Genomic DNA, 25003 nt, shown 5'->3' with positions numbered 1-25003 from the left:
TGTTTGGCCAGGTCTTCTCCGGTGACATCGTGGCTCCATCCGTCCAGCTCGCAAAGCGTCGGCGGCCATCGAGATTGACATTCGAGTCTAAGCGTCGACGGCCGTCGAGACCGCCGGCGGCAATCGAGATCGACGTTTGAGTCTAACCGTTGACGGCCGTCGAGATCATCGTTCGAGTCTAAGCGTCGGCGGCCGTCGAGATCGCCATTCGAGTCTAAGTCTCTAAGACGCAAGGATTTCTCTCAGTTTCAAATCGGGGTCTTCCCCACGGCTGGCCAAGCACGCTAACGCCAGGTGCCATGCCGCTGGTGTCTCCAACGTCCTCCGGGTACTGAGCTTGGCTAGGCGCTTTGTGCAGGTCCCTGCGCGACCCCTCCGGGCACGCATCCGCGTAGCGGCGCTACGCCGAACGCAGGCCAAGCGGGGCTGTCCCGCTGCTGCAGAGTGATGTCAACATGACATCATGCTTACGTCAAATACCTCCTTTTCTGTTGGAAAAAAAATCAGAAATACACTAGAGATTAGAAAGTAATGCACGCAAACAGATCATCTCTGGATCAACAGACGAGATTAACTGGCCCATATCCTCCTCAACATGGCCACGGTGCAAAGCTAATCCCAGTTTTATAATCACTCGATCGGTTTTAGTTGACTAACATGCATGACATTTTCACTTCGCTGCTGCTTGCCTGCTGAGAGCGCTCCCCGCTGTAGCTCGCTGCCGCACGCCGTTGCTGCCTGGGCCCGGCTGCTCACGCCGCCGCCGCCACTGCTTGCCTCCTGCGCGCCACCGTTGCAGCTCACTGCCGCGCGCCGTTGCTGTCCGGGCCACCGTCTCCGCTGCCTGATACGCGCTGCCACTGCTCGGGCCCGGTTGCTCACGCCGCCGCCGCTGCCCGCGTCCGCTTGCCTGCCAGCTTGTCCTACGCGGCTATGACGCGGCCGAGCACCAGCACGCGTGCCCGCACGTGCCCAGCCACGGACACAGCGGCGCTCCTATCGCCGGCAGCAGCAGCGAGGGCGCCTGCTCGCACGTGGCGCTCGTGGTCGCGGCAGATTCTCGCCAGTTCGCCCGCCAGCCCGCATGGCCATGGCAGCGGCAGGCGCCAGCTCGTCCGTGCGCCTGCGTGGCCGGGGCTGGTCGACGGCGGTGGCTGCTGCTCAATAATGGAAGAAGAGAGGAGGAGAAAAGGAGGAGGAAGAAGAAGATGGCAGGTGGGACCCGTGCATCACTAAGAGGGAGAGGGGCGGACCCAACCGTGGCTCAGAGGCACCGGATGTTCAGAACAAAATTTTCTCTCTTCTCAACCGGCTGCAACTGGTCCATGGTGTCCTGTGGCCTAATTTCACCGAACCATACTGTCTTCTAGCAAAATGCTTCAAAGTGGATGTCCGCCAGCAAATGATCATCACTTTGGATGTCCAACAGACAATTATCCCTTATTAATATGTCATATTCTTATCTACATGGTTATGTTTACTTTGGTTATATGCTTAGAATAGTCGAATATTATTCATGCATAGGATCGCAGAGTGCTTGGCCTAGTTGATCGATCCGGCTGAGTAGCCGACCTTGTGTAAGCGTGGTGCTTAAACATTGTTTTGTCTACGGATGCACCCTACATTCCGGAATGTGTGGTAGATCGCGAGGGTGACAGTGTCGTTGATTCTCTGTAGTCCACCTCCCGTATGTAGGACTAGTAGGACCTGTGTCACGATGGAGGAATTTATATTTCTGCTATGCTCCTCCTTAGAGATGTCCCTTTATGCATAAATGTAGAGTTAATCTTTGCTATAGGTAAGTTTATATGCCATGGTATTTCTATAACTTTGTAGTAGGATTATCATATGAATCTACGTCACCCGTTATTGTCCCAAGTTATCAAGTCTATGTATTTACTATGGATTTATCCTCTGTGTGTCAATATGCATAACTTTTATCTTTATGCCTTTACTATGGATTTATCGAGCATCTTTGGTGGCGCGCTCAGCGTGGGTGAGGGTGGGGCGCCATAGGAGCGGCAGCGACGATCGACGACGAGAGCGCGGTGAGAGGGAAGCCAGCGAGCACGGCTCAGCGGCGGCAGCGGGGAGGCCGGCGAGCAGAAGCCTAGCGGTGGCTAGGGGCGACCAGCGAGCAAAGCTCGGCGATGACGCGGGTAGCGGCAGCTAGGGTTTGCGGAAGCGGTGGAGGGTGCAGGAGCGAACCCTCTTTTGATACCATGTAAGCGTATTTGGAAAGGAATGAGAGAATGATCAGTCAATTGATAATGTCCATGTTGAGTACATATAGGCAAATGGGGAGCCAGGATAGGCAGGCCCATGGGCCAAGTGGGGTACAGGCGTGATAGGCACGTTTTCTATTCTAACAGTAACCTTGATTGATGATTAACAAGAGAGATGTGTCGACTAAATTTGGGACATAGGTCCTAATTTTATTGAAGAATTTTGGTTTCCATTCACCTCTTCGCCCTTCCTCTCTAGCTGTTTACTCGGTCCTTTATGCTGAATTTATATTCTTGTGTTAATAGAGGGAAATCAAATGCTGTTTTGTACATGTACTTTTCAGCAGTGGTTCCTTCAATTAATTCACCAACTGCAGAGCTACTTATGTTTCCATCCAAGCTGCGATGTCTTGATGGAATGCATTTTACTGGCTACCTGCTTCATGTTGGACCTTTCAGATGATAACAAGCGCGTGCAAGAAAGGGCTACTTGCAGCAGATCCACCAAGCATCGGTAGATCTCGGTTTCTGGCACCTTCTTTTCTTGAGTCAACTTCTTGCATTCTTCCACGAGATTGGCATCAATAACTTGAAATATTTGATCCGGAAAGCTGTTTTCCACGAAGCTGATGATGTCTAATCCGTCGGTGAACATAGGATCTGTCGGCCTTTTGCTTGTCAAAATCTCCAATAGCACTATCCCAAAAGTGTACACATCCCCTGACGTTGACGCATGGCCACCTCCCCCGTACTCTAAATATGAAAATGTTTAAAAAGGTAATTCGTGTAAGTTCTATACAAAATACAATTATAATAGTGCCTCGTAAAAAATGAGGAGGGAGAACGTTGACAGTACCTGGAGGGATATATCCAATTGTCCCTTTGAGACCAATCGAACTAATTGAACCAGCCCATGCTGACTGAGGATCAACATACAGACGTGCAATGCCAAAATCTCCCAATAGAGCATTCATATCGTCATCCAGAAGGATATTACTGGGCTTCAAGTCACAATGAACGGTCGGCCTTCCACAGTCGTGGTGTAAATAATCCAATGCGTCAGCTACATTGACAACTATGCCAATCCTTTGAGTCAAGCTTAGAAATTTTATACCTTCCTTTTCCCCTTTGCAGTGCAACCATGTATCCAGGCTCCCATTAGGCATGAACTCATAAATTAAAGCCTTGAATACACTGCCTACATTATCAACAGTTGAGCAAGCAGTTAAGATGGGGAGAAGATTCCGATGCTGAATGCTTCTCAATGCTTGACACTCTGACAAGAAGCTTCTCTCTGCTCCTGGCATCTGAACGTTGAATACCTTCACAGCCACTTCCATTTTGCTTTCCTTCAATTTCCCTCTGTACACAAAACCGTAGCTTCCTCTCCCGATCAAATTGACTTCTGAGAAGTCCCTTGTCGCTTTGGCTAAGTCGTTGTATGTAACTTTCTCAAAATGCTCACCGAAAGAATGCTGTGATTGATATGCTCTTCTTGAAGTCTTCTTCCCAACTAGTAAAAAGTATACTAGTAATACAAGTGACAGGAACCCAAATATTGGTATTAATATTTTGATCAGATAGTTTACGGTTCTTGTTTTTCTAGAAGCACCACCGCATGAAGGCATTTTCAAATCCATGGCTCCTCCACACAACCCTGGATTGCCTTCGAGTGAAACAACTGTAGCATTATCAAATACACTATTTCTTGGTATTTCTCCCTGGAAACTATTGTAAGATAGGTCTAGTTCGAGAAGCTTTAGATTGTCTAGGAAAGCTGGCAAGGGTCCAGACAAATTGTTATGGGAAACATTAAGGATGCTCAAGCCATATAGTTTACTGAAGGTGGTTGGGATGTTTCCAGTTAGAATATTTTGACCCATTTGAATGGTAACTAGCTGTTGGCATTGGCCCAAAGTTTCAGGTATTTCTCCACTGAGTTTGTTTGATGAAAGATCTAGTTCGACGAGTTGTTGAAGGTTACCAAACTCATCAGGTATGATCCCTCGGAAATTGTTATAGCTAAGGTTCATGTTTGACAGCTGCTGAAGTTGGTTTCCCAAGCTAGGAGGTATGGGATCGGTAAATTTATTTTGTGCAAGTGACAGAACTGTCAATTGCGCAAGATTGATTATGGAGGGAGGGATTGTCCCTGTGAAACTGTTCCCCTGGAGAGATAAACTCTGTAGCTTTGTCAGCTTTCCTATCCATTCCTCTATTGTACCAGTAAGATTGTTAGTATCAAGTGCGAGTTGACCTAAGCTACTCAGATTTCCAATGCCTGAGGGGACTATTCCTGATAGGTAGTTTCCACCCATTGCAAGTTCTGTGAGACTTGTGGACAGGTTAGCGACCGAATTTGGTATGAACCCCTGCAGATGGTTATTAGACATTGAAAGTATTTGTAGAGATCTACAATTTGTCAGGCCCTGGAAGAATTCCCAACTAGATTTGTCACTTGCTTCAAGCGTGTTATTCTCAAGGTCAAGAATAGACAGCTCTGAAAGTTTCCCGAATATGCTTGGGATTTGGCCAGTGAACTTATTATTGGACAGATCCAGTACTGTTAACCCTGAAGCATTTCCTAGGGAAGCTGGAATGGGACCCTCAAACATATTCCATGACAAATATATACTGTTGATACTAGGGAGGGCATCGCCAATGTTAGAGGGCAATGTGTTGCCTATCTTATTGTACGCCAATGATAATTCCTGAAGATATGGTAAATTAGAGAGATTTTGTGGGATCCTCCCTGATAGATTATTTTCGCTTACTTTCAACTGCTGTATGTTTGGCAAATGCCAAAAGTTGCCGGGAATTGGCCCGTTCAGCTGATTTTCTGATAAATCAATTCCAAATAAGTTGGTGATGTTACCGAGGCCTACTGGAATGCCCCCAGAGAGTCCATTTCTGTGAAAGTCAAGTTGTCGGACTTTGGTAAGAGAACCTATCCCAGGAGGAATAATACCTCTAAGGTTGTTTCTAGAGAGACGAAGGAGGATCAGGTTGGAACAGTTTGTAAGTGCGTCAGGAATAACACCGTCCAATAGGTTGCTTCCCAGATCAAGGAACTTCAGGTTTCGTCCTCCAAACCTATCAGGTATGATTCCGCTAAGTTGATTTGTGCCCAATTTCAGTATAGTGAAGCCGGTGATGTTTTGGATTGATGACGGGATGATCCCAGTGAGTTTATTCACGTTAAGGTCAAAATTTTCAAGATTGGAGAGGTGGCCAATTTTTGGAGGAATTATACCAGCAAGGGAGTTTGCAAAAAGCCATATTATCTTTAGGCTGGAACAGTTTGTAATTGTATCTGGAATATTACCCTCCAATGAGTTTGTGCTCAGATCAAGGATTTGGAGTTTGTGGAGATTGCCCAAAGGTGGTATCTGACCAGAGAATAGATTTGTGGACAAGTTGAGGGTACGAAGGAAAGTTAGGTTTCCAATAGAGGGGGCGATGGCCCCAGACAAGCCTAGGCCAGCAAGGTTGAGCACTGTTACTCGGCCATGGTTCTTTGGGTTGCATGTAACTCCCTGCCACTGACAGATATTGGTGCTTCTGTTCCAATTACTCAAGGCTTCCGCTGGATGGCTGGTGATGGCCTGCTTGAACTCGAGCAGCGCGACCACATCCGTGCTGTTATCGGGGACCGTAGAGCAACCGATGTTACAAACACAGCAAAACAGCAGCAGCAGTACCAACATTTGCATAAACATGTTGAATTTCATGGCCTGTTTAAAGAACATAAGGCTTTCGTTAGCTGCAAAACGCAGATTCATAAACATTTTGGCTTCTATGTTCACCATTCACCGGCGCAGCTGCTTTGCAATCATACGGCCCCTAACTTCCTAAGGCCCGTAACTAATTAAAACGTCATTCTCCTATAATACTGCAGACAGAAGTGTTTAGACCTCTAGTAGTAGTAGTATTTTTTTTTGTTTGAAAGGACACAGGAGGGGCAAAGAACCCCTACTGGATAAATTAAAACAGGTCAAAGTGAACAAATACAACAAACAGTTAGGAAGGGAAGAGAGAAGAGACTAATAACTCAACGAACAAAAAAGAGGAGGAAAAAAAATTAAGGAGCAGAATTACAAGATATTTTGCATCCATGAAGCTAATGAAGGTTCAAAATTTCTCTTGACCCTATGCAACAACAGAGTCAGTTGAATTGGAAAAACTTGGCTTGCACTTCGCTATACTTGGTTGGATTTTAAAGGTAAGATCATTCCTTTCTATCCAAGTACACGACCATAGAAGCATGAAGAGTTTCACGAAGAAACAAGAAGGGAGAGAGTTTATCCTATTGGTTGTTGCCAAGGAAGTGTTGGACAAAGGTAAATTCTCGCAGTTTCTGTAATACTACTACTAGAATTCTAGTAAAAGTTGGCGCAAAATAAAATGCAACACGAAGGGAGAGAGGAGTAGCGGACCTCTGCTCGGCCGGAGTGTCAATAGTAACGACAGCCTTTTCTGCTTGTTTGGCTTGCTCCCCGTGGTGCACTAGTGTGTGAAGTTTGAGCTGGATGCTCAGCTGGCTGAGGCCCCAGGGGGTTTAAAAACAGTTTGGCTTTCCATCCGCATATTGGCGTTACCCGCGCCTTAGCTTATCTTGACCGCTCTTGCAGCGAAGACCCCGAGTCCGTCAAACTGACCAGTCATGGCTACCTTTCAGCTTCCTTCCCGTGGCCCAGCGCCGTCGCTCTTGTTTGAGCTGGACAAGATTGTTGCGGCGTGTCCAGCCTCGAATCCCAGAGTATTTTTCAGCAGGAAACCGACAGAGATATTCCAGGCTGATGTGCGACCTGTCTGGTGCGGTTTCACTGCTGACGAAAATTGGCTCGTGGAATGGTCTACCGACGCTGAATTTTCGTTCCCAAATGGGATTTGGTTCCTTGTGATGATCGGTGTTCCAGAACGTATCGTGTGGGCACGATTCGTTCACGGGTTATCTCGGATAAACTTGCCGGTCCAGTCAACTTGTAGGTATCCAATATGGACAAAAAAATGTCTGTAGCATCAGTCTGTAGTTATGTGCAACGCCATGCTTCACACGGCGGTGACTATCGATGGAACTGGAGTAATATTGATTTTAATTTCTTGTTATGTATTGCTAGTTCATGAGATGAAAACGGGACAGGAAACCCCAACCGACCGTTCTCTTTTTGTCGACCATTTTTACGGATCCATTTTTACTCAGAAATTTCCATTCTATTTCACATATTTCTTTTTAGTTATCGATAACGATTAGACCTGAGCGTCCCCTCCCCTCCAGACGAACCAACCCGCTCGCGCCGCTCGCCCGCATCGCACAGCTGCACCGCTCATGCCGCTTGCCCACATCGCGTGCCGCGCACCTCCGCCCCACTCTGCCTTGCTGCTCCTTCCACCTGATCCACCGCGTGGCGAGAGATCTAGTGGTGGTGGGGACTGGCGCCGGCTGCAAGGCTGCGGGGGGCTGCATGACCTACGTGGAGACCAGGATAGTGGTGGCCATGAAGGCGACTCCACAGGCCTTGTGGTATGCGGAGTCGATCTGGTTGATGGCGGCGACAGCGCGGCTGCCTTCGGTGAACTCCACATGTCGGCGAGCCTCCATTTCGTAAGCAACAAGTAGATGTTGCGCCTGAAAGCGTACGTTGCAAGCATCTATTTTTTTAAGTGTTGTAGATGTTTCGGAGCTACGTTGCAAGTGTTTCATATTGATGTTGCAAAAGTATACCAGGATGTTGCATATGTTGCAATGGTTATACACGTATATTGTAAACATCTGTTTCTAATGTTTCATCTGTTTTTTTAGATGTATGTTGTAAGAGTGTTTAACTGAATGTTGCATATGTTTCACACATATGTTGTAAGTGTTTTATCTGGATGTTGCATATGTTCGCAATGGTTTCAAATGTTTTCAGGTTTTTTTTGCAAGTACGTGTTTCATATACATGTTTTAAGTGTTGGATCTGTCTTCATACGTATGTTGCAAGTGTTGCATCTAGATGTTTCAAAAGTAGATCGGGTGTTGCATCTCCCTCCTCGCTTTATGCTGCCTCGCCCCTGGCTCTGGTTGGTCTTTGCTTCAACTGCTTGGCCAGCAACCACGTCACGGCGCGTTGCCAGTTCCGCTCGCGTTGCCTCCTGTGCCGGTGCACCGGCCACTGGGCAAGGGCTTGCAAGAGGACTCGCTCACCGACGATGAACGTCCGTACTGCGGAGGCTGCGTCTCATCGAGGCGCTCCAAGATCCCATGGTCGCGCTCATCGTCGTGCTCCGTCCTCTGAGGCTGACACGGTCTCCGCCCGCTCCTGCTCCACTGGGCGGGAAACCTCCGTGCCTCCGGCAGGCGCTGCACCGCAGGCCTCATCACGCCATGTTGGTCTGTCCAGAACTCCGGCGGATCCACCTCTGCCAACAAAGCCTCCGCCGTCTCCGCCTTTGGGGTAGTGGAACGTCATCCGGTTGTTGAGGTCGTTGTCATCCCGCGCCCGCCGGCGATGGATGCCGCTGAGGAGGCGCTGTCGCTGGCCTTGGTGGCCATGGTTGGAGGCACGCACCCAGTCGTCTCGCTGGTAGAGGTGCGGAATTAGTTGGAGAGCGTCTACCACATCTCGCCGAATGAGTTCGTCGTCTCCCGCTTCGCTCTAGAGGACTTCCTGGTCCGCTTCTGCTCCTAGGAATAATGAGGGAAGTCCTACACGCTCCTGCTCCGGTCGGCACCACGTTCTCGCTAGTGTAGCGCCACTAGCGCAGGGAGTCCACAGCCGTCCGCTCCGCTTCAAGGTCCTCATCAGGATGACGCGGATTCCGGCGCATCTCTGGGACATCCCGGCGGCCAAGCGTATCTTGGGTTCTTCCTATGCCAAGCTCGAGGCAGCGACTTCTACAGTGGCTATGGACGACCTGCGAGAGTTCTTCGTCGCTGCCTGGTGCATCCACCCGGACCTCGTCCCGCAATAGGTGGTGATCGCGGTCCCCGAGCCCACCGCGACGTTCATCATCGAGCCACCGCTCTACCTCTAGGAGCATGAGGTCATTCACACTGAGCTACGCGCCCTTCACTACCTGGTTCGTATTCATGTCGTCGAAGTCCAGGATTGGCGCACGCCGCCATCATCTCTGGAACATGGCTCGTCGAGTGACACAAGTGGCAGCAACGATGCAAGCCGGATGGAGAGGGGCAACACGGGTAGTCAGCACCGTGGCCAAGGATGTTCCGGCATGGCTAGAGGAGGGTAAATAGCCTATAAAAATTTCTACAACAACACTAAGACAAGTGATTAGTAAATAAGATGACGAAGCAAATTTTACACTAGCACTACACTTGTGTTGCAAGCCACCTACCTAATTCTAATATCTATGATATCACACAAGAGCTGTGTCACTAATTTACACCTTGGTGAGCAAACTAGTTAGAGAACTACAACTAAAAAGCTACACTAGCTACAACTACCACAAGCACTACACAAGGTAAATACACAAAGTAATGCAAGAGAGTGGTAGAAGTGATATACCACCGTGACAAGTGATCAATCAATGAATAACAAAGAATACCAAGGAGAAAATGATGACACAATCATTTTTTCCTCCGAGGTTCACTTGCTTGCCGGCAAGCTAGTCCCCGTTGTGGCAATTCACTCACTTGGAGGTTCACGCGCTAATAGGCATCACACGCCTAACCCGCAACTGAGTGCCGCACAACCAACACAAGATGAGGATCCACAAGCCACGTGCAATCCACTAGAGTTGCCTTTGGCGCTCCGCCGGGGAAGGCACAAGAACCCCTCATAATCACAATGATTGGAGCCGAAGACAATCACCTTCCTCCGCTCGACGATCCACCAATTACCGGGCCATCTAGGTGTCGACAAACACCAAGAGTAACAAGATCTTCACCAGCCCAAATCGCCCAACTAGTGCCACAAGATGCTAGAACACTAAGCAATGCACTAGAGGCTCTCCAATCTCACTCAAGATGATGAAATCAAGTGTGCAAGTGAGTGGAGTGGTGTGCTCAGCTCTCAAAGGGTGTAAGCGAGTGTGGGAAGTGCCAAGAGAATGGCCAAGGCCGGCCACCACCTCTATTTATAAGCCCACAAGCAAATAGAACCGTTACCCTTTGGAGCCAGCTTCAGCGAGGGCACTGTTGGTATTTCTTAACGTTTACAAAAAGGATCAGCAAGCATACGAAATTATCGTTGTAGCTTTCACCCAGAAGTATTCAGGGTATCGTATTTTCATAGGGAATAGAGATATTTCTTCTAGCTAATTCGTCCATGGACAACACAAGGATAGCTGAAAAGGGTAGAGAAGGATTTCTAAGGTTTAGGGTCTAAGGATAGATATACTCTACTTCTACTTGCTTACTTCGGGCACTGGTGAACACCTGGTCTATCAAGCATTGCTGGCCTGTAGCTCTACACTGTACCCGGATGTGGGGGATTACAAGGGACGAACATGGCTGTCACCACCTGCCGCCTACCCCTCAACCGTGGAGTACGAGGCAAACAAAGGTAGCCTCTAGCCTAGACACCACGTCTATGCTATTGACTACTACTCTAGCGCGATCAGGGTTATCCGTCTTTATTAGGGCCCTCTACTAGAGCATCCACCATGGGGACAGACGAAGAACCCACAAACAAGTAAAAATATAGCTTAACTACTCAAAGACTTTATAACCAAAAGAATCATAAACACTTACTAAGATACCCGTTGAGGAACAAAGCTCGTGTTCGTCAAGGTACAAGGCGGGGAGACACCGACAAGGCCGGCGCTTCCCTGAACTCTTCCCTCACATCTCTCCCTTCTACTTTTCTATAGCTAGCTAGGGCCTAAGCCCATTGGAGTGGTGTTGCTCTTCTACTTCTTTGGTGCTCTTCCTCTTGTGTATGTTCTTATGAGGAGAGCTCTACCCATTCTTTTATACATGTTTGAGGTTGGTTTGGTGGGAGATAAAATAGGAAACCACCCATACCGTCCTTAGCATGCCACCATGCAACCGCCTGTGAAGGATGGGCCTAAGAGGAGCCAGTGGTGGTGCGGCCACACCTATGGTGCGGCCACACCCTGGCTAGGCTAGATCAAGCCCACCTTTGGTGGGTGAGCTTCTATGATCATCTGGACTTGGCCCATGATGGTATTCTGTGAAGAAAAGGTGATTTCATTTGGGTTTTGGCCTTATTTCCCTTTTTGTTTGGGCCCTGATTTATTTGGTTGTGGGCCTCCTCCCCCTTGGGCTCATGTCGGGTGTCTATAATGTTGTATTTCTTGTATACTTTAGGCTCTTTTCCTATGTAATCCCGACATGTCCTTCTGCAAATGAACAATCACCAAAACTTGTGGAATTGATTAGTTATAAGCCCTAATTCTAAGTTTAGTGTCCATTTGGATGGATTTTATATAGATATTGGTGGTTAAAAGTGTGAGTTAAGGACCGCCAATAAACTCCCCCACACTTAGCCCTTTGCTCGTTCTCGAGTAAAGTTTAAGGACTAAGATGGGTCATCTCCTTGATATGACATCTGCATACAAGTTATTCCAAGCTTCACCTGCACTTGTGAACTTTTAAAGTGTCTACCACATTATCTTGGGTAATTGAATAATGGAACAACATGGATTCAAATCCCCTTGCATCAATCAGTTCAGAAACTTGGGTTTTCTTTTGATTTTGAAAATATAAACATAGCTTAGCTCCTCAAATGATTCTCTCAAATCGCTCAAATATGTGTTTGGTTCCTCACCAAGGCATATCATAGTGTTGCCTTCTCTCTTTCCTACTTCTAAAAAGCTTATATGGATCTTTGGGTAGGGAAAGATATGAAGGCATACTTACTATGCATATTTTGTTGAGTGAAAGCTCGGATCCAAGGAGAAAGATGTCATACCCTTAGATCAAGAAGTGCAAGTGTGTTGATAAAACATTTCTAAATCTATACTATACTCCTTTTGTATGAAAGATCTCTCTCTAGGTTTTTATTTTGAGACATGGCTATCATTTCTCTTTTTTTCTTTTTATGAGCCTTCATGTGCTCCTCTTTTTTTCAATACTTTGGGACCTTCATGTGTCCCTTTTTTTTCTTGGACCTTCATGTGTCCATATTATTTTTTTCTTTTTCATACTTTTGCATAGCCCATGTCTCTTAAACCACATATTGAGAGAGATCAGTTATCTTGTAAAACATGGAGTATTTTCCTTACGAACATTTTTTGTGTCTACTCCTAGTATAGGAGTAGAGTTTTTGGTGGATGGAAGCATGTTTTTGCCTACTCCTAGTGTAGGAGCAGCATGTATAGGTGGGTGTACGTGATCTTGATCTTGGGGGCATGATAACTTTCTCAACAAGGGTCAACAAGACTTGACAAAACTCAATGCAGAAATAAGTAGCATATTTATGAAGGTTTTAAGCTCAAAGCACTAGATATGGCTCTGGTAGGAATTTGAACATCATTGAGGAGCATGCTATTTGAATTTTTGCTTTTGTAAAGTAAATCCCAAGTTCTTTGCATAAGGGAGCAAGGTTCATTTTCATCCCACTATATCAAATATTCCAATTACTTAGATAATATGGGGTCCCTATGATGAGTTGTCCACAAGTTTAGGAATGCTAGCGAGGAATAAAGAGTATGCAAATGTAATCAAAGGATAGCATGGAGATTGAACATCATTTGTTTTGTATTTTGAATTTGTTCAATTTAAGCTTCAAAATTCAAGAGAGTTGAGGATTGAGTTGCACAAACCACCGTTGAAGATGAAGGCGCTGCGGGAAGTGAGAGATGGTTTGGCTAAACTAGAGGTTCAACCAATCCTCTCTGGAGTCATCTGTTTCATCCTTCTGCAAGCTGGATCATTCAGTGTTGTGGAACGTGTTGGGGAGATCTTGAGTGTGTGTTTGTTATGCTTGAGAGATCTCCCCACACTTATTCTTGTACCTGTTTATTCAAACAAAAAGAAACAAAGTGGAAACAAACAAGAGCTCTGCCGGTTTGATCACCGGGGAGCTTCAAGTTTATTATAATTATTAATGCTTTGATTTATTATTATTATTTTATTACTATTATTATTATTATACATTTTTATTTTATTTCATTTTATGTGTTCACCCAACTTTTTATCACTTAGCATAAACAAGGCTAAGGTAAAGTTTGCAAAAATAAACATAGCCTTGATTTATCTCCAACATGAGTTACCTCCATTGTTTATGAAGGTAATACTCCAAGGTTCATTAATCAAATTTCAACACCATGTCAAATTTTGATTAAAGCAGGCCATTTTAACCTAAGCACCATGCTTAATTTAAATTGCCTATGGGTATACCACATGTGCAGATGTGAAAACACTCAAACCAGAGCTTATGACAAAAACAAGGGAAGCATGAACTTTTTGCATGATGAAGTCATATGGAGATAAAAATGAGTGAAGGAGTTGGTGAACTTTTATTTACCTTTGCATACCTAAGCTTTCTTACCGACAGCATATGAGGATGGAAACATTGAGGTTGCTGCAATGGTGTCTTGATTGCATGAAGTCCAGCTCAGGCGAGCAATAAGGCTGGGCCGTACACATGGTTAGTGTGCATGGGCCATGGGCCATTGCGGTAAACAACAAAGGTATGAAAGAGGAGAATCCTCCTCTCTATTCTTCTCTCTTTTTTTCATATATTTTTTCTCCTTCTTTTCCCTTTTTCTCTCTTTTTTATCATATATTGTTTTTTATTATATAGTTTTTTTAGCAAGGCAGAGCTTACATCAATATCTCTCTTCTTTTCTTTTTTTACCAAGATGGCCTTTGGTGTGGATGTAACTTTGTAGTGAGATTTTCACCTCCCTCCCCCACACTTGGACTTTTGTGTAAAAGTCAAGTGTGCAATGTTGGGGGTCTCCCTTTGAGTGTGTTCCATCACCAAAGATCATCAGAGTGTATATTTGATGTAGCTCCCATGTTCTCGAGCATTGTATGTCCCTTGTTCTTCTTGATCTCAACCTAAAAGGGTTAGCAACCAAGAATACCCGAAGGTGCATTCTAGCTTGAAAACATGTTCTTGCTTTTATTGACAAGAAAAGGTTTTTGTTTTATATGATAATCATAAATTATTTTTTATGATAATATATGATAATCTAGGGTATCTCCCGGCAGTGCTTCATTTATGGTCTTAAGCTTGACCGCGGGAACTTCATCCTGCAGCTATCAATGGTGGTATAGTTCCCAGCTTTACCACCAAACATTTAGCATTATCGCTCAAGCTGCAAGGTTAGTACCACAATGCATCCATGAGATCTACAATATTTGTGATAAACATATGCATCCACAACCATCCTCCTAAAGAGTTTGTAAACGAGGAGTGAGATATGGTTGTGGTCTTCGTGAAAGCATATGGTACTAAGCGTGATCAACTCTAGAAATGCCAAAATGCGGGGAAACTCAAAAGAGGAACTTTCATTCTCATTTGTGGAATCATTCATTTCAAGCTCTAGAGTTGATGTTTCGAGTTTGTCCATGGCCAACAAGTTTTCTTTCTGTAGGGTTATATCATGTCGGCCAGAGGGACATGGCTCGAGTTCGGGCGAGGGTGGTGATGGATGTTCAGCTTCACAAGGATGTGAAATGAATGGGGAAATGAAGTTCACCACCTCGACCAGATTACGGTTGGGATTATGCTTTGCCATTGGAATTTTTGGGTGTAAGATAGGAATGGCAGAAACAGTTTTCCCAAACTTCTCATCAAGCCCCCCATGGTAAGGTTTTTCTTGGATAAGATTTTCCAAAGGGTAGCCTATGAGAATATCAAATTCAAGGATGGCATAGATATGGAAGTCTATAAAAACCTCGATTTTGTCGATTATGACTAGCACGACCCTAGCAATCCCACAACACTGGAAAATGAGTCATGATGGACTTTTGAAGAGCTTGTTGGTCGATACTAGCAGCATGTTGCCCAAAAGGGTTTCCGCAAGGAATTCAGACATGATAGTAGTCTCGACTGTGGGGTTGTGCAGGGCTTCTACAACTGTTCCCCTTAATGAGCAAGGTATGGTTGTGGAAGGTGAAAGAATCCGAATTGCTTCGGAAGAACATTTCAGTTCCATTATCCATTCCTTCGGTGGTATTTTGGGGGAAACTTAGGGAGGATGTGTAAGCTTTTCGTGCCTTAAGAGTTTCAAGGTATTGCCATAATCCTTGAATTCGATGGGGAACTCTGAAGGATGAATTACTTGTTCCTTCAGTGTTCGTGGTTCAGGTGGGGGCTCATAAGTCGAACCTAGGGGTGGTACGAGTTTGGATCCAACTAATGAGGACTCCACCACACTCGACATGACTTTTGTCTAGAGGGGTTTCGTTCTTATGATGGAAGAAGTGTGTTTGGCTATGAAGTGCTAAAAAAATTCTACTTGTTCCATCATAGTTTCGTGTGTAAACCGTCCTCCGACAGTCACGCCTAGGCATAGGTTAGCATCTATGTCAAGACCCAAATAGAAGAGATGCAAAATCATGCCCTCGGGTAATGACAAGTCTGGGGTGGCATGTATTAACGTCGAAAACTAGGCCCAGGCTGCACCTATAGACTCCTTCTTGTACTGCTCGAAATCGAGGATCGCCCTTGGTAGAGAGCCGATACAGGACATGGGGAAAAATGCAAGACAAAATTTGTCTTTAAGCTCATCCTAGTCCCCATTCATACTTCCTACGTCAAATATGTACCATTGGTTTGCCTTCCCTATGAGGGAGAAGGGAAGCAATTTCCACCTTAGAGTTTCTTGTGTCATGCCTGAGATGCTCAGGCACAAAGACATTTTCTTGAATTCTTGCAGGTCTTGGTAAGGGTTTTCATGATCTGGCCCTGAGAAGGGTTGTGCCCGAACCTAAGCTTTTAAGCTAGGGTGGAGTTCACAGCTAGATGAACGGTTAGGTTTTGGTGGTGGTGGCTCATGAAACTCCCAGTTTGAAGCAGAAAGGGTTTGAAGTGATGTTGGCTTCATGATGGAAAATGTAAAGGAAATATTTTTGTTTTTATAAAAGAAAAGAGAAAAGATACAAATATGAGGATGAACTAGGTTTGAAGAAAATAGCAACCGTTCCCCTGCAACGTCGCCAGAAAGCTTGTTGGTATTTCTTAACGTTTACGGAAAGGATCTACAAGCGTACAGAATTACTGTTGTAGCTTTCACCCGAAAATATTTAGGGTATCATATTTCCATAGAGAATAGAGGTATTTCTTCTTGCTAATTCGTCCAAGGACAACATAAGGATAGCTAAAAAGGGTAGAGAAGGATTCTTAAGGTTTAGGGTCTAAGGATAGATAAACTCTACTTTTACTTGCTTACTTCGGGCACCGGTGAACACCTGGTCTGCCAAGCATTGTCGGCCTATAGCTCTACGCCATACCCGGATATGGGGGATTACAGGGACGGATAGGGCTATCACCACCTGCTGCCTACCCCTCAACCGTGGAGTACGAGGCAAACGAAGGTAGCCTCTAGCCTAGATACCACGTCTACGCTATTGACTACTACTCTAGCGCGATTAGGGTTATCTGTCTTTATCAGGGCCCTCCACTAGAGCATCCACCACGGGGACGGACGACAAACCCGCATACAAGTAAAAGTATAGCTTAACTACTCAAAGACTTTATAACCAAAAGAATAACAAACACTTACTAAGATACTCGTTGAGGAACAAAGCTCGTGTTCGTCGAGGTACAAGGCGTGGAGACACCGACAAGCTGGGCTCTTCCCTGAACTCTTCCCTCACATCTCTCCCTACTACTTTTCTATAGCTAGCTAGGGCCTAAGCCCATTGGAGTGGTGTTGCTCTTCTACTTCTTTGGTGCTCTTCCTCTTGTGTGTGTTCTTATGAGGAGAGCTCTACCCATGCTTTTATTCATGTTTGAGGTCGGTTTGGTGGGAGATAAAATAGGAAACCACCCAAACTATCCTTAGCATGCTGCCATACAACCGACTACGAAGGATGGGCAAGAGAGGAGCCAGTGGTGGTGCGACCGCACCTAGGGTGCATCCGTACCTTGGCTGGGCGGGATCAAGACCATCTTTGGTGGGTGAGCTTCTATGATCGTCTGGACTTGGCCCATGATGGTATTCTGTGAAGAAAAGGTGATTTCATTTGGGTTTTGGCCTTATTTCCCTTTTTGTCTGGGCCCTAATTTATCTGGTTGTGGGCCTCCGCCCCCTTGGGCTCATGTTGGGTGTCTATAATGTTGCATTTCTTGTATACTTTAGGCTCTTTTCCTATGTAATCCCGACATGTCCTCCTGCAAATGAACAATCACAAAACTTGTGGAATTGATTAGTTATAAGCCCTAATTCTAAGTTTGGTGTCCATTTGGATGGATTTTATATAGATGTTGGTGGTTAAAACTGTGAGTTAAGGACCACCAACTGGCACTGGACACGGCGGTGCGGTCACTGGATGAGGGTGGTGGTGCCCCTCCAACAGTCATCCAACGGCACCGGATAGGGTGGCGGTGGCATCGCCCTAAGGGTGGTGGTGACCACCCGGCCAACCCACTAAAAACACAAGTCTCTAGAAAATTATGGCGGTGCACTGTCCTCATAGCGGCGGTGACCATGGCGATGACCATCCTGGTTTACCCCACTCTCTGGATAAAAATGGTGGTGGCACCGCCCCTCCAATGGCGGTGACCAGGCGGGGCACCGCCCTCACCATGGCATTGTACACCGGACACGCCAGTGCCACGCCCTTCTCTGCTGCTCTCGGACAGGGTTAGGTGGGCACCGCCCTAGGGGTGGCGGTGCCACTAGATAGGGTGGCGGTGCCCCACCAGAACACCTTCCTATCGGCCTCCTTAGCCGATCACCACCACAAGGGTGGCAGTGCATCAGACAGGGCTTGGCGGTGCCCTCGGGGCACCACCCTAAGCCCGGCTAACGCCTCCTTTTCTTCACCTTTTTCACCACCTTTGCAAATGTGCTAACACTCTAAGTGTTTCACCATCATATGCAAGTGTGTTAGCATTTTCACAAACATTTTTCAAAGGTTAAACACTTTCTCACCGATTGTGCACTAGGCCTAAAATGCAATGCAAGTTTTCCAACACCTAGTGGCACTAGATGATCGAGTTGTCCGATAAGAACTCCCCTCTCAATAGTACGACCATCTATTGTCGCACCCAATTTTGCATAACAAAACCAAGTGCTCATATATGTGCGCCCAGGATGTCCAAACACACATATAATCCCAAATTGCAATAATATCAAAGTAACGTACTTTATTACATCGCATATCTCATCATACTATTATCACAGTCTTGCTCATTGGCAACATTATTGCATAAAGCAAAAAACTAAGCCCAAACTGCCATAGGGACTCCAACTGATGAACATCAATCTAGTAGTCCTAGACATCCTCTGAAAACTCTTCATATGTATTATCTATTGCCCATCCGGGATTTTCATTGAATGTAAAACAAGTGTAAGGTCACCAGGCTTAGCAAGTATATCAAAGGGATCTATGAGGCTCAAAGGCTAGACACGGTTTGACTGCGGTTCACAATTTTAGTTGGTCAAGTTTTAGCATCCTGAATCACTACTTCAGTGAATAATCCCAACCCAAGTGGTAATAGTGAATAATCAAGATTATATCAATTTCCCAACCATCCATAGTAACCACTAATCTTGAAGGATCTAGATCGCTCATATCTGTGAGCACGGCTGTTATAACAGGTTAAATATTTATGCAGAAATTGTACAACTTTACCACCAAGCCATGATTCCCAATGCCAAGGTTTGCAAAGCCCACAACACCTCTACCTAGGAAGTGTGGCAGTATTTCACTACATAACCCTTCACTAGTCACACTAACAAGTCATAGCTGCTAAGGTTTCAGTCGTCTAGCCATATGTGGCCCTCCTCTAGGAGTGGCACTCGTGGTCACAGCATGTACACACCCTAGTACGAAAAGAAACATACCAACTAGTGCCCCCGTCTTGCCCTTACAGAAAGCTATAGACGAGCTAGTACAATCTAGGTAATAGGTTAAAGTTAGAGCCATATGACACTTGGGGTTGTACGAAACCTCTTGGGTGTCTGCTTCAGGATTAAGTCCTTATGGAGAGGCACTAGAGCACTCAACCCCGTACTCTAGCCCCTAATTGTTGCTAAAAAGCTCCATTTTATCACATTGCATAATACCTTTAGTCATGTTTAACAATTATTTTATGTTGAGCACTGTAGCTTCTATCCAAAATGCATCCCAAACCCTAGGTATCAAGGATATGTGGTACAAGTAGTAATCTAGGTAAAGTCCTTAAAGGTAATTCAAATTTAGACACATGCATGTATATGAATTGTAGAGTTCATATGTGCAAGGGGCCTTTGCTACACTTGCCTTCCTCAAAGTTTTCCTCCTGGTACTGCTGGTCTCCCTACTGATCCTTAGTCACCTCGAACTGATCACCCTCTAAACATGTTCCAATTCACCAATCAAGCATCCAATCCAATCATCACATGCATACAAATAGACTTCTATTAGAACAGTACACCAGATAGTAGAAACATAGATCGAAAAGCTTATAGAACTAATCTACGTACTGTTACGAACATTTGTGTAAATGAATGCAAAAGTTATGCATGAAATAAGTTCCAATGGCATTTCTGTAAATAAACCAAACTCAAATTTGAATTTAAACTAAAAAAAATCTAAATTTAAATGAATTATGGATGGCGTGCACTACTTTCTAAAACTACAGGGGCTAAAACAAATAAAACAGGACTGAAAAGTAATACTTTTGAACTATATTGGACCGCATGTTGATTCCTTGAAAACCCGAGGGCTAAACTACAAAAGTGTCTGGCTGACTGCGGGTTGACTCACGTGGCTGCTGACTAGACGCCACGTGGCTGTGTGGGATTGGTGTGGTGCACCACGTGTACATGGACTTGCTGACGTGGGCGCGGTGCGCCAAGTCCACGGTCCATGGTGGACCGGTTACATAACCCCAAAGGGGTACACGATCTTGACCATCCATCTAAAAACCAATGGCGCTGGCGTGAAGGGAGAAGTGGGCCACCGGGGAAGATAGCTCCCACAGCCGACGCCATGGCCGATGGCGAGCCAAGCTCACCTGCGATCACTGGGACGGTGTTTTCGATGGCCAATCACTATGTGGTCTGCACCTATATGTTGCGCGTGGCCTTGCGAACTCAATACGGCACAAAACGAGGGCAACGAGGGCGGGGAGCATGTCAGGATGATGGCTCCATGGCGGTGCCATGGCCGGTGGCTACTAGAGCTTGCAGATACAGCGCTCTGGTGCACCAATCACAATAAAGAGAAGGACGGGTATGTAGCGTGGCTCACCGCGAGTCCGATGGAGGTGGCCACGGCATCCGAGGAGCTCCGGAGGTGGCCAGCGACGTGTGGTGGTGGCTATGGAGGGAGAATGGCGTTGGTGAGTTCAAATCAATAGAAACCATGATCAATCCAAGGAAAGGAAGGCACCTACGGGTCTGATGGAGGTGGCGCGGAGCTCTAGGACGCGACTGCGAAGGTCGGTGAGCTTTGGAGCAGTGGTTTACAGTGGCGACGGCGAGCTTGCGTAGATGGGGATGAAATGAGAGGGAGAGAGTGCTTGGCATGGATTTTATAGGTGAGCAAGACGCGGTAGAAGGAAGGGAGCATGGTGAGAGTGGATTTGGATGCCTTCCTTGCCTGGCCCGGTGGCCCGGTGGGTGCGGCTGCCTCCGATGGTAAGCGCACCATCACCGGCGAGGTGGGGAAGGAAGGGGGAAGAAATGGCTAACATGTGGGCCCCATGAGTCAGTGGGAGAGAAAGGGGAAAAGGGCGCGGCGCGAAGCGGGTAGGCCGCTGCTGTCTAGGCCAAACGGCGCCCTCCTGGGCCGAGGCGCGTGCATGAGCGGGGGGGGGGGGGAGAAAGAGCGGGCCGCCAACAGCCCAAGGCCGGATCCAAGCATGGGAAGGGGAAGGGGCTGGGCCAGCCTGGGGTTGGGCTGGAAAGGGAGAAGGAGAAAGTTTTTCCAAGAAAAATCCTTTTCCATTTCTATTTTTCAAATCCAAGCCAAAATTCAAATGAGTTTGAATTTCTAACTCCAAACAACTTAGCCCTACACTCAATCAAAATCATGTACTTTAGCATGAATGCAATCAATCATGTTTCTAAGCCTTATAGTAAATTTTAATTTGCCAAAAATTATTACTTTACCTAGGTTATAATGCATCAAAAATTAAGTAAATGCTCAAATTTTAATAACTAGATTATATATGAATTTTTAAGATGAATCTCGTCCTCGAGATTCGGATGATTCAAAAAGATTAGGATAGTCAGATTTCAGATCATCCCCTGTTTCCTAGGTTGCCTCATCCACCTAATGCCTGTTCCACTGAACCTTACACATTCTTATAATCCTGCTCCTTGTGATTCTCTCAGCTATTTCCAAAATTCTCACTGGATATTCTTTGTATGAGAGATCCTCTTGGATATCTAGTTCATCCAAAGGTAATTGTTCCTCAAGTACTCTCAAACATTTCTTAAGCTGCGATACATGGAAGACATCATGAACACCTGAGAGCTATTCCGGTAATTCCAGCTGGTAAGCAACTTCTCCTCGCCTGTTGATGATCTTGAAGGGTCCCACATACCTAGGTGACAACTTTCCCTTGGTATGAAACCTCTTAACTCCTCTCATAGGTGAAACTTTGAGATAAACAAAATCACCAATCTCAAACGCCAAATCCCTTCTTCTCGTGTCAGCGTAGCTTTTCTGTCTAGACTGTGCGACCTTCAAGTTTTGCCGTATTGTTTGTACCTGTTTCTCCGCCTGTTGCAAAACTTCTGGTCCAAAGACTTGACTTTCCCCCGTTTGATTCCAAAACAGTGGTGTCCTGCACTTTCTACCATACAACACTTCAAATGGTGCCATCTTAAGACTTTTCTGGTAGCTATTATTATAAGAGAATTCAGCATAGGGCAAACTCTTATCCCAACTTGTCCTGTACTATAAAGCACAGGCTCTCAACATATTCTCTAAAATCTGATTTGTTCTCTCGGTCTACCCATCTGTCTGAGGATGATAAGCTGAGCTAAAGTTCAACTTCGTGTCCATGGACTCATGCAACTTCTGCCAAAAATGAGATGTAAACTGTGTACCCCTATCTGAAACAATCTTCTTTGGTACTCCATGTAAACATACAACCCTTTCCATGTATAGCTTTGCCAACTTCGCACCAGAGTAAGTTATCTTGACAGGAATGAAATGTGCTACTTTTGTTAGACGGTCTACAATTACCCAGATAGAGTCATATCCCCTCTGTGTATGGGGTAATCCCACTATGAAATCCATTCCAACTTCTTCCCATTTCCACTCAGCTATCTTCATAGGTTGAAGTAAACCTGCTGGCCTCTAATGCTCTGCCTTTACCCTTTGGCACGTATCACATATGGCCAGATGTTTAGCTACATCCCTTTTTATTCCATACCACCAATATCTCTCTTTAAGATCAAGATACATTTTAGTACTCCCTGGGTGTATAGAATAGGCCGAGTCATGAGCTTCGCTCGAAATAGACTCTCTAATAGACTTCACTTCTGGCACACAAATCCTTTTACCAAACCATACCATTCCTTGATCATCCATGTGGAAACCTGGGGCTTTACCAATCACTATACGTTTAGCAATATCTTTGATCTTCTCATCATTCAACTGTCCCTTATGAATCTCTCGTTCTAAAGTAGGTTCTACCTCTAACTCCATAGTGTTAGCCACAATACCCAAATTCAGGTGTTTGAACTCCTCACACAACTCTCTAGGTAATTGAGTTGCATAGGCCATGTTCACATAACTCCTGCTACTCAAGGCATCTAATACAATGTTAGCTTTTCCCGAATGATAGTGTATCTCTAAATCATAATCCTTGATTAACTCTAGCCATCTGCACTGTCTCAAATTCAGATCTGACTGAGTGAATATATATTTCAAACTCTTGTGATTGGTATAAATCTCAAACTTATGACCAATCAGGTAATGCCTCCAAATCTTGAGAGCATGTACCATAGCTGTTAACTCCATATCATGAGTCGGATAAATTAACTCATGTTTTCTCAGTTGTCTGGATGCGTAGGCAACAACTCTACCCTCTTGCATAAGAACATAGCCTAGACCTTGCCGTGAGGCATCACAATAGATAGAGAAGCTTTTGGTAAGATCAGGTAAGACAAGCACTAGGGCAGAAGTCAGTCTCTTTTTCAACTCCTCAAAACTATCCTAACATTGTTTAGACCATACAAATTTGACATTCTTCTCTAATAGAGTAGTCATAGGTTTGGCTAATTTAGAGAATCCCTCGATGAATCTCCTATAGTACCCAGCCATACCAAGGAAACTTTGAATCTCACTAACATCCTGAGGTGGCTTCCAACTCAACACATCTCTAACCTTCTTGGGATCTACTGCTACTCCTCCATTAGAGATTATGTGGCCAAGGAAAGATACTTCTTTTAGCCAGAACTCACATTTGCTAAACTTAGCATAGAGCTGTTGTTCTCTAAGCTTCTGCAATACTAGTCTCAAATGTTCCTCATGTTCTCCTTCATTCTTAGAGTAGACTAATATATCATCAATGAACACAACGACAAACTTGTTAAGGTACTCCATGATTACTTTGTTCATCAAATACATGAAGTAAGCAGGTGCATTTGTCAGACCAAAAGACATGACTGTGAACTCATATAATCCATATCGGGTCACAAAAGTGGTTTTGGGAATGTCAGAATGTCTTATCCTCAACTGATGGTATCCATATCGGAGGTTGATCTTGGAAAATACACAAGCTCCTTTCAACTGGTCAAACAGGTCATTGATTCTAGGTAGTGGATACTTGTTCTTAATTGTGACCTCATTGAGTGATCTGTAATCTATGCACATTCTTTGAGTACCATATTTCTTCTGTACAAACAGTACTGGTGCACCCCAAGGTGAAGAACTAGGTTGGACATAACCCTTATCTAGCAGTTCCCTTATTTGTTTCTTAAGTTCCGCTAATTCATTCACTCCCATTCTATAAGGTCTCTTAGCTATGGGTGCAGTTCCAGGTAAAAAATCAATTATAAACTCAATATCTCGTTCAAGTGGCATACCTGGTAACTCCTCAGGGAAGACATCTGGATACTCATTTACTATCTGTATATCCTCTAGGGTTGTGCCCTCCAATTGATTAACCCAATAGATTTCCAAGGCTGACTGTGTTGCCACATACTCAACTTTCTCTCCAGATGGAGTGGTTAGATTCATGGAACTGTTCCCACAATTTATAACTACCTTTCGGGACCTCAACCAATCTATACCCAAGATCACATCAATTCCGAATGAGTCTATGACTACAAGGTTGGCTTGAAATTCTACCCCCTTATGATGAGACTAGCAGCTAAGCATATCCAATTTGCTTTCATCTCCCCTCCAGGTGAGTTTACTAACATGGGTTTCTTCATAACACATACGGGAATACCATGCTTCTTTATGAAAGTATAGGCTATGAAGGAATGCGAAGCACCAGAATCAAAAAGAAATGTAGCTAAGTTCGAGTTGACCGAAAACGTACCGATCACCACATCAGGTGCCTCCTGAGCTGTCTCTGCAGTCACATGATTCACCTTTCCACGGACATAATTCTACTGCATATTAGCCATCTTCTTGGGGCATCTATTGGAGTAATGTCTTGGTTCTCCACAGTTGAAGCATCTGTTGTCATTGATTGCATTTGGCTCCTTTGGTGCGCCATTCTTTTATGGAGCATTGG

General features: G+C 45.3%; 1 protein-coding gene across 1 annotated transcript; it reads right to left on the bottom strand.

The window, feature by feature from the left end:
• Positions 1–2237: 2237 nt before the first annotated feature.
• On the bottom strand, positions 2238–6799 carry LOC136477766 (receptor kinase-like protein Xa21). Its single transcript, XM_066476024.1, has 3 exons — positions 6662–6799; positions 3082–5959; positions 2238–2978 (listed from the first exon to the last, which is right to left on the bottom strand). The coding sequence occupies exons 2-3, from the start codon at positions 5954–5956 to the stop codon at positions 2605–2607; spliced, it is 3249 nt and encodes a 1082-aa protein (XP_066332121.1). The 5' UTR covers positions 5957–5959; positions 6662–6799; the 3' UTR covers positions 2238–2604.
• Between the last annotated feature and the right edge of the window lie 18204 nt (positions 6800–25003).

Source organism: Miscanthus floridulus, chromosome 8 (assembly GCF_019320115.1).
Source record: "Miscanthus floridulus cultivar M001 chromosome 8, ASM1932011v1, whole genome shotgun sequence".
NCBI lineage: Eukaryota > Viridiplantae > Streptophyta > Magnoliopsida > Poales > Poaceae > Miscanthus > Miscanthus floridulus.
Note: the sequence above shows the minus strand (reverse complement) of the source record. Positions and strands in the feature narration are given on the sequence as shown.